Raw genomic sequence first — 11456 nt, 5'->3', positions numbered from 1 at the left:
GTCTCTCTTATATTGCAGCTTTGAAAAGCTCTTGGAACACTGGTGGTGGGGGCGGAGTCGCGACATCTCTTCCTGCTTTGGAGCGCTTTTAACCGATGCAAACCTGATTCATGATTCATAGACATACACACACGCCTCCAGCACAAAGTCAGGACATGCTGTGAAGGACGTTGACAGGAACCTTTATTAACGTGGCTCGTCAAGCATCTAAAAATCTCAATTTTGACACCAAAACAGTCCCTTAAATATCGACCGCGTCTCCATTTTCTTTTTGTGCTTCGACAGAGAGACGCAACGAGAGGCGAGCCGCCATTTTGGAGGAAAGATGAAAGGTGCAGGGGAGTGAAACGGTTTCTTCCTGGCTGTGAACTGTTACTAGGGCGATGGACAACGACAACAGAAAACACAAACAACTTTTATTTTGTTTCCAAACCCTAACGCTGCGGATCCTCAGCGTGTCAAAATAAAAGCGCCCGTCTGGACACAGACTGGATAAAAGAAAGTCGTCACATAAAACACTTAGGGTTTTTTTTGGCGGCGTGGTTGGGATTCCCATGCTGACTTAATCACAATTTTCCTCAGACCAGAAAGGGATTTACTCACCGTTTAGTTTCAAACTAAAACAAAACTTTTGTTGTTGGAGCGTTTATGAACCGTCTGTTCGGCCAAATATCCAGATTAGGGCCGACTTAAATACAATAAAATAATAATGTTGCATTTTAAATTGCAATCATTAAGAGGGGCTGAGTGGCCTTCACTACAGGAATAAAATAAACTCAAATTATTGGCCACTTTTTAAATATTTTGTCCGAATTTGGTGAATGTGTGAGACTTGATTTGGATCCCAAGGTTATGATAGAAAGTTGGTTTAATACGTAAAAAAACAACAACCCTCAAAACAGACATTTGTTTTGAAGTAGAATTTGGCCCCGGTCCAAGTCGGACCCTCGTCCGTCTGGTCCCAAATCACCGTCTGGTATTTACAACATGACGTCCCGGGAACAGGCCACGGGGCCGTGCTTCTGATCCCAAATCACCTTCCCCGGGGCCCGACAGCAACTCCGCCAACACCGGCCAAACGCTCGGAGAATTTTGAACAGATAGAAAGCGACGGGCGAAGGGGCGACCGTCACCGCCGCCTTTGGGGTCGATCCCTCCAGCGGTCCCCGGGCCGAGCTGGGAGGGCGCCATCTTGGATCCAGTCGTTCCTGGAATCCAGGTCCCGGCTCGAGGCGCTGACCCGGCTCCTGCAGAGTTCTGCTTTGGGTGGAGGGGAGAGGGAGGGGGGAGGGGGGCAAAGTACCGTCCGAACAGTCTGTGAACCCAACGCCGAGGCCTCGGCCATCCTGCGAGACCGGCGCCGGTGGGCGGGGCTAGTCGGGCATGTCGATGCAGAGCTTGGGCGGCGGGACGAAGTACTTCCCGGGGCTCTGTGTGATGACCACGCCCGTCTTCTTGTGGAACATGGGGGCGATCTTGGGCGGCGGGGGCTCGGGGACGGGCGGATCCTCGGACGCCTCGGGGTCCTCGCCGCGCTGCAGGTCGTACGACACGTTGCCGTACTCGCGCAGGAAGGGGAGGAGCTCCAGCAGGAAGTGGCAGAAGTCTTTACGGATCCCGAACCACCCTGAAGCACCGAGAACATTTTCATTTAGTAAGTACTGTTCGGCGAGAGACAAACTCAACTATCGCAAACATTGAACAACGTTTTTAGGATCAAACAATATTCGCTGGCACCACTAGCTCGCGTTAGCATTAGCATGCAGAGTGACATGAGGGACGTGACTCCAGCGGAGAAGTGCTCACGATCAGAGGCCATTATAGTATTTGAGTATTCCATAGAGTCCTGAGATGATAATAATAATAATAATGATAATGATAATAATAAAACATTTAAATAAATAATAATACTAATCATGACACTAATCATAATAATGTGGATAATAATAATAAAAAAAATAATAACAATGATGATAATAATAATAATGATGATGATGATGATGATGATGATGATGATAATGATGATGATAATAATAATGATGATAATAATAATGATGATAATAATAATAATGATGATGATAATGATGATGATGATGATAATGATAATGATGATGATAATAATAATGATGATAATAATAATGATGATAATGATAATGATAATAATGATAATGATAAGAATGATGATAATAATGATAATGATGATGATAATAATGATAATAATAATGATGATGATAATAATGATGATAGTAATGATGATATTAATGATGATGATAATAATAATGATAGTAATGATGATAAGTTTCACTCACAGTGGTTTCCTCCTTTCTGGCCGAACGTCGTAGCCATGAGTGTGAGCAGTGACAGCCACAGCGGAACGAACACACACACGTAGCTCAGACTGTTGTGGCCGTCCAGCTTGTGCACGAGAAGAATCTGACACACACACACACACACACACACACACACACACACACACACACACACACACACACACACACACACACACACACACTGACTATAAGTATTTATATACATGTGTGAGAAGTCTGGGATGCTTTAAAGTGGGCGGGGCCGTTTGCAGAGCTCTGCGTCACCTCGAAGGTGAGGAGCGGCACCACGATGGTCATCCAGCTGATCGCCATGGTGATGTGGGTGCGGCGCTGCTCGGCGATGATGTCGATGGAGCGCAGGAAGAGCACGGACCAGATGATGTAGTAGAGGACGACGAGGCACAGGAAGGACATGAGGATCCACAGCGGGACACACACCACCTGACACACACACACACACACACACACACACACACACACACACACACACACACACACACACACACACACACACACACACACACACACACACACACACACACAATTGGGCATATCTGTACTTTTCCTGCCGACTTTTACTTTGAATTCAGCCCCAAAAAGTAAATTATTACCACGATGTATCAAGGCTCAAATCAGCTTCAAGCTGAGAGTAAACAAACTCTCTGGGGCCATGCCCAGAGTTGCCAGGTCCGTGCTTTTCCAGCTGAATTGGGCTACATTTTAATTGTTGAAGTGGGGTTTTTTTTTTGTTTTTTTTCTTGCAGGGCTGGTCACGGAGACCTGGCAACCCCTTTGGCAACCACACTGACAACCCCGCTGGCAACCACACTGACAACCACACTGACAACCACACTGACAGCCCCGCTGGCAACCACACTGACAACCCCGCTGGCAACCACACTGACAACCGGACAAGCACAGGCGTGTCCCAGAGAGTGAAGGCCTCCTCCAGCACCGGTGCTGCCCCGCCCCGCTTCCTTTCTCCCTTTACGTTTGACACTTAGATTCCTTAAATATCAGCTACTTTAGGACTTCTACTCAAGTGCGATTCTCACGAGTGACTGTTTTTTTTGTCAGATATCTCTGCTTTTACTCCACTGCTAGAATCGCCGCGATGTGTTTATCTTTGGGGAGATCTCACCAGCCAGGGCCAGTTGATGATCTTGTCCAACTTGAGGGCGATGAAGATGAACTGCAGGATGTTGACGGAGCACAGAACCTCCAGCTGGCGGAGAAGATCAAAAAATACAAATTTTAATAACCATCTTATCTATGTAATTGCCATTGTTTCTATTATACACACACACACACACACACACACACACACACACACACACACACACACACACACACACACACACACACACACACACACACACACACACCTTTTTTTGTCAGTGAATATATTTGTGATATAAATTGTGTTTGCATTTTTATTATGTTTTCTCTAAGTCGTTATATTTAAAAAAATAGAATAAAAAGGTCGTCGCCCGGCCACCGCGCCCTACCTCCAGGGAGCGGTCGTGGCGGAAGCCCCAGACGCAGGCGGCCACGGAGACGGGCGACACGAAGAAGAGCGGCATGAAGACGAGCAGCCAGAAGTAGCTTCCCCGCGCCACGCGGTCACACACCAGCACCTCGAACATCAGCAGCAGGACGTGCAGGCCCACGGCGATCAGCATCGCCTTGAACTCCACGCACGTCTCCCCCTCCGCCCTGGAACAACAGCACCGTCACCGCTCAGTGCGTGGAGGCTCTGTGGAAATACTCCACTCTGATTGGTGGATATTTCTGAATAATAACCGTTGCCTCCACCCTGCCTCTGCCTCCATCTCTCCATTCTACCAACACGTTAACTGACCAAACACCTTCAATTCTAACCGCCCAAACCTTCCGTTTCTTCTGCGAAATACGTCCGTCTCCACAGTTGGACCGATCACATCTCTGATATGGATGTTTTTCTTAAAGCCCACTTTAAAGAAAACTATTTTTCTTTCACCGACTCCGCCTATTTCCCGGTTTTAGAATACCAAATGTCATGATCCTGGATGAGGTGTAATCATGGACAGGCCCTTTAAATGATGATGTCATAAAATATGTGAAATGAAATAGATATTTACTCCGACTCAGACAAAACAGAAGACTTGTAGAGGTGACTGCTGTTACTACTGTTGCACCTTTTTATGAGTAACGCCACCATAGTGTAAGTTGCTTTGTGCAGATAGACGTGTACATACTATGTGTTATTTCTTATCCCATTTTCATTGTATATCTCTTTCTGGACGGCACTGTTTTTTGATGCTGTAACGCCTGGATTTCTCTCCGGGGATTAATAAAGTGTTATCTTAGATGTCCAATTCAACATGAACAACAGTAAACATGTTGTCATATGTAGGTTTACAGTTCACTGTGTTGTTGCTACGCTACCATGTCGCTCGAGTTATAATTTAATTTCAAATCAATATTCCACCTCAACGTATTGTTTTATGATGAAGCTGCCGTGTAATAAGCAGGACAACATGGACAACAGACGCCCCAGACTCTGGGTTCACCTGTACTGGGGGTTGTGGGCCCAGACCCCGGTCCCCACAGAGGCCCCGATGATGACCAGCAGCTTCCAGAGCCAGATGGGGGTGAAGACGGCCCAGTAGCTCCAGTGGATGACGCCATCCAGCCGCAGGGAGAGCAGCACGGAGAACAGCAGCAGGCAAGAGTAGATCAGGAACTTACCAGGGGGTGCAGACCAGCTCTTACCACTGAGCCACCGCACCTACATACACACAGGGACACACAGGGAGCCATAGCACCTTCCTTAATGCTGCCGCCTGAAAAAAAACACTTCTGGGTTCTGATGCCCAGTCAGCAGCCAAATCCAGGACCAACACCAGTTCAATCAACTTGCTCAAGGGCATCAGCAGCTACCTTCCATGTATTTTCGTTTGGGCACTCTTAGTATAAAGTAAGAGCAATATATCAAAAACCCCAATCGGGTTCGAGCCCTCAACCTTTGAGCAGTGCGAGTAGATTCTTATGACAAATGTAAAAGGACTCCGCTACAGGTAGTGTGTACACCTCCACATTTGACCCGTCCCTCGCTACTTCAGGATGAGGTCGACAGCATCCAGTCCACCGCCTTGCTCAAGGGCATCCGCAGGTAGTGCCCCAGACTATCGTTGAGGCTTTGGAAGCCACAGTTCAGGAACCATCTCCAGTGTGGTTGCTTGCTCAATGACATCAGTATACATTTTCCCTTGACGCGGCTCTGGAAGACAGCACAGGGCGTCGGGACCAACTCCAGCTTAGTAGAGCTAATGCCTTGCACAAGGGCACTGGCAGCACTGCGTAGCTGACATTTCACCCTCAACTCTCCAATGGTGATGGCACAAACATTGCGGTATGAAGGCATTTCACAAGGGCTTTAACCAGCACAGCCGTTTTAACCCAGAACCTTTGGTCACGGTTATAGATATACGCACTCAGTATCCTACAGTCGGCTGTTTTGAGCACCTCCAAGCAGCTAATGAGACCAGCTGATCTGGAGCTCTTAATGGACCAGGTGTGTTGCTTTTGGACACCGCTGCAAATTAGCCAGGAGGATGAACGGACCCTCCGGTTGCCAGGTGACCCCTCCACCTCAGTCCCTTGAAAGTCACGGGTGATGAAGTCAATGTGTCTGTAGAGCCTTCAACTGGGACAGCATCTGTTTACCTCCCTGCTTCTCAGCTAACAGTTCCATTTGCTGTCAGGTTTGACAAGACCCGATTGTTGCTTCCTCCTTGAGATCTGTTCATCAAGGAGCTTCATAAGTGCCTTGAACTGGCTGGGTAACACCAAGTCATCTTTAAGATTGTAAAGAATTTAACTATTGACAGTTGCACTGAACACATTCTTGCAACATGTTGACCTGGCAGCATTCTTCCCTGACATTGGACGGGCTCTTGTGTCGGACCCGAGGCATGCATTGTTTGACTTGCTGTGTGGCATCATTTTAAAGTAATATTTTGCGACAGTGCAAGAGTTACACCACATACTGATTACAAAACAAGCTTTATTCAAGATGTTACTTGGTCTTCAGCCATCTGAAAGACAAGTGTACACATTAGGATTCATTCCAGGTTGAAATACAAACACTTCTGGAGTCACTTACTGAGCATGACATCTTCCAGACTGAGTGGGCTGCATGTTACCCCCAGTACCGCTTGTTTAAGTTGCCACCAGCCCCAGTTGAACCTTGTGCCTCATACTGGCTAGGCTGCTGGGAGCTCTGGGTAGATGTGGAGTCACTGGGAAGAGTCTTGACCTGCTGGGCTCCACCAGGGCTGGAGGGGGCAGCAAACCTCTCATATTCAGCCTGATCCCAGTGGTCTCTGCCCTGCTCCAGGCTGCTGCTGTAGTGAGTGAAGGTGCCTACAGGGTACTGGCCAGTGAGGAACATGTAGTCATAGGGATAAGGATAATAATACAGGCCTCCGGCCATGCTTGGTCCAGGTTGAAGTGGACTGCTGGAGGCTTCTACAGCAGAGTAGCCTTGAGGTGAAGCAAACACTGAGCCTGGTTCCTGGGTCTCTGATTCATAAACTCCTTCTTCAGTGGTGCTCTCATAGCGGGACATCTCTCCCGGCACAAACTCTGGACCAGGTGGAGGAAGAGGAGGGCTGGTTCTAAGAGAACTTGCTGGAGGGGAACTGGAAACAGCATCAACAGAGAACATGTTGGGAGCCACATGCCAGGCACCACCTAGGAGAGAACCATTAAGCATCATTCCAATAAGGCAATTAAGTTGGAGCAATCAAAAAGTACATCAACGCAAGCCAAAGAACTGTAATGTCACCTGGTGGAGAGCCAGGTTGGGAAGGAGCACTGTATTGACCAGAGACAAATGAGGGACCAAAAGAATGCCCGGCACTGGAGCCTCCCTGGTTCCCTGAGCTGTGGTAACTGGGTTCTCTGGCTTCAGGCTGGAAGGAGAGTGGAGCTCCAGCATTTGAGGCTCCACCCTGAGCAGAGCTACCACTAGAGAGAAAGCCACTGGAGGAAGGAGCTGCATTGTAAAAGCCAGAATCAGCTGCAGAGTGGGCGTTGGAGCCACTTCCATAGGACGAGCTGGGTCCACCACCTAGAGCATGAACATGTTACTAGATTAAATAAACATATCAATAGAGGCCTGGGTGAAATATTAAAACTAGTTTACCATCTTTTTTAAGAGGGACACAGGTAATGTCCCAAATCAGCACAGCTAGGATGAACACTCTAGAATAAAGAAAACAGATATAATCAGCAGATAATTAAGTCTCCATCAAACATCAACAGACTGAACTGTTTCCCTCCCATTACCCTGAAGAAACCCAAGAAGCCATCGTCCCAATCAGACAGAAGCAGGAAAGTGAAGAAAGGTCTTTGTTTGAGGTTTATCAATGTTTCCAGGAAGCGTCCTTGACCAATCAGAGCTTAATGACAAAACGATGAACAGCTGTAACTATACAACTGTCCACCAGGATGGAAAGCATGAAGGGACACCTCACTGCGCTTTCAAGGGTGGAAATGTGCACGTGTCTTGAGACGGTATATTCTGTATATATAATATATATTTGAGATGTTTAAAATATACATTTGAGATAATAAATAAATCATTTATATATATATATTTATATATACATATATAATACAGTGGTACCTCGACTTACGACTGTAATTGGTTCTATAAAACGGTCGTATGTTAAAACAGTTGTATGTCGAAGCAATTTTTCCATATAAATGATGACAACAGGAGGGATGAAAATAAACAAAATACACAAACACAGTAAATATGAAAGAAATATCTATAAGTGGTTAGTAGATGCAGTGGTTATAGATGCAGTGGTTATAGATGCAGTGGTTATAGATGCAGTGGTTAGTAGATGCAGTGGTTAGTAGATGCAGTGGTTAGTAAATGCAGTGGTTAGTAGATGCAGTGGTTATAGATGCAGTGGTTAGTAGATGCAGTGGTTAGTAGATGCAGTGGTTAGTAAATGCAGTGGTTAGTAGATGCAGTGGTTATAGATGCAGTGGTTAGTAGATGCAGTGGTTAGTAGATGCAGTGGTTAGTAAATGCAGTGGTTAGTAGATGCAGTGGTTAGTAGATGCAGTGGTTAGTAAATGCAGTGGTTAGTAGATGCAGTGGTTATAGATGCAGTGGTTAGTAGATGCACTAGATGAAGCACTGAACCAGCTGCTGTGAAATATGATTAAATACTCATTCAATTGTCAACTTCAAATGTGGGATTTGATTCTCACCACGATGACAGAATCAGTATCAATCAGAATCAAAAGAGCAGCATATCTATTCAAATCAATCTTATATAAAATATACATATGAGGTATTCATTCAAATCAATCATATATGATAAAAATACGTAGACGTATCCATTACAATAAATCATATATATAATGTTCAACTCTATCTCCAGCAGACTACACGTTCAAAACTTCAACCACCGATGTCTACATCATTCCCAGAGGCCGGGTGGGGTTTCAATGCCCCCCCAGAACCACCACAGCTGGGCTTGTGATCCAGCTGCTGGGGTGGAACCGGCCAATTGCCTGACATCCACAGATGTGTTTTGGGTTTGTGGCACCAACCCCATCACACCACCAGGGCCCCTCCACACGCCCAGCTGTTCTCCGGGCGCTTTTGAAGTCTCTCTCACTTTGCAGGATTTTAATCGCGCATCTGGCATCAAACCCTCAAGGCTGCATCCAGGGACTTGTCTTACTTTAAACTTTGAGCCACAGAAAAGATGGGACTTGCGACAACAGGACTGAGTCTGAGCCACTGAGTCCGACGGAGCTGGGTTGTGTCATCCAGCTTGATCCAAGGACTTGAACTTAGGACTTGAACCATCGGGCGACTTTCAAACCCTCGTCTCCGCTCAATTTTAAACGCAGACTCGTGTCGCTCGTTTCCAAAAGCTCACTGGCATCGAACCCTCTAGTCCTCCCACACCCGAGTTCTTGTGTTCGGTATGACTGACGAAATGGAGGAATATATTTTATCGCAGCAAAAATGGGTCATTTCTTATAATATCATTCCAATATTTCACAATACCACACTTTAAAAATCCCCCATATTGAACGGTATAATAAAGTATTGATCAGATCAGGTTTTGTTCTGATGAAAATCCTCGTTGTGCCGTGTTACAAGTGTATTGTTCCTTTAATTCCTTTTATTTATCTCATGTAATGATGAGTTCAGACGACCTCCGCACATTTGGTCTGTTGCGTTTTAGGTTTTGGAGCCCAGCATCCTAAGACCATTCCATTCCTGTACAGCCAACTTTTCATCACCAAGGTCCCGGCACTAAAAGAGAGTGGTTCCTCTGCTCCGGCCCCCGTGTCCCCTCGGTACCTTCTGCAGGGACCTTTTCCATGACCCTAATTATTGTGATACTTATGGGATCAGCACAGTGTTGATCGCTGGGTGACAAAGGAAACAGTTTTTAGATGGAGCATCCATACACACACCCATACAAACCTAGTTATATACATACCAACACATGTATGCATGCATACATACACACACACCCATACATACATACATACAGTACATGTAGATACATGCTCATAGCGAAGAGATTCTGTGTTTCTTCAACCTTTCCCTTGAGCAAGGCATTGGAACTGGAGTTGGGTGCGTCAGTGTGGCTGTGAACTCCTCCTCCATAGAGTCAAGCTCAGGACATTTCCTCAAGGACGTTAATAAAGTGTATTTATATTAATTATTATGATGAATCAACCAAAACAGGTTTGAACCCCCACCCTTCTTACATTTAACGAAGAGGAGGATACATACATGCATACTTTACATACATACATGTATGTACATACATACATATACTGTACATACTGTACATACATACATGTACATACTGTACATACATACATACATACTGTACATACATACATAGATACATAGATACATACATACATAGATACATACATACATACTGTACATACCTACATACATACATACATACATACTGTACATACATACATACATACATACATACATACATACATACATACATACTGTACATACATACATACATACATACATACATACATACATACATACATACATACTGTACATACATACATACATACATACATACATACATACATACATACATACATACATACATACATACATACTGTACATACATACATACATACATACATATATACATACATACATACATACTGTACATACATACATACATACATACATATATACATACATATATACATACATACATACATACATACATACATACATACATACATACATACATACAAAGTGTTTTACAACAAAAATGGAAAAGACATTTTACAGACGACGGGGAACACAAAACATGAAATGCCTCTGATTTATACCCCGTCCCGGGCCGCAGGGGGGACAGCGGGACGGTGTCTCCACAGACGCATGCTTTCTCCTCTACGTGGATTAACGTCCTCCACCCTTTTCCCTGACTGGGTTTCACATTCTGGGATGTGCACATGTCCCCTCATCAGAGCTCCGAGAGAGTGCCGCCTTACAGCTGCAGTGACGTCGACTGGCCGGCAGAGGGAGCTGGTCTACTTGGTTCGTGTCGAATGAAGGCCCTCAACACTGGGGAGGGGGTCCCAACCCAAACGACCTGGGGGCCGCTGGCAAGGGTGTCTCCTCGGGGGGCCACACTGGAAACCGAGGGGAAACTAACAGGAAAATGAACCAACTTTTTTATTTGTTTTTTATTTTTTGTTTTACACTGGGAGGGACGAGGACGGACAGGATTAAGAACGAGTACGTTAGAGGGACGGCTCAGGTTGGACAAGTGAGAGAGGCCAGACTCAGATGGTTTGGACACGTGTGGAGGAGACATGAGAGTTACATTGGGAGAAGGAGGCCGAGGGTGGAGCTGCCAGGCAAGAGGAAAAGAGGAAGCCAAAGAGAAGCTTGATGGAGGTGCTGAGGGAGGACATGCAGGCGGGTGGTGTCAGGGAGGAAGATTCGCAGAACACAAGGTGTTGGAGGCAGATGATCCGCTGTGGCCGCCACTAACGGGAGCAGCTGAAAGAAGAAGAAGAAGAAGAAGATTGATGAATTGCCTAATA

The 11456-nt window shown here is 45.7% G+C and overlaps 1 protein-coding gene across 1 annotated transcript; it reads right to left on the bottom strand.

Moving 5' to 3' along the window:
• Window positions 1-1228: 1228 nt before the first annotated feature.
• On the bottom strand, window positions 1229-7041 carry LOC307247457 (transmembrane protein 185A-like; the record flags this gene model as incomplete). Its single annotated transcript, XM_080023610.1, has 7 exons — window positions 1229-1627; window positions 2310-2433; window positions 2595-2771; window positions 3472-3555; window positions 3839-4046; window positions 4883-5100; window positions 6568-7041. 7 exons carry the CDS (start codon window positions 7039-7041, stop codon window positions 1374-1376), a joined length of 1539 nt encoding a protein of 512 aa, XP_079879736.1. The 3' UTR covers window positions 1229-1373.
• Window positions 7042-11456: the final 4415 nt, after the last annotated feature.

Source organism: Zeus faber, assembly GCF_960531495.2.
Source record: "Zeus faber genome assembly, chromosome: 22".
NCBI lineage: Eukaryota > Metazoa > Chordata > Actinopteri > Zeiformes > Zeidae > Zeus > Zeus faber.
Note: the sequence above shows the minus strand (reverse complement) of the source record. Positions and strands in the feature narration are given on the sequence as shown.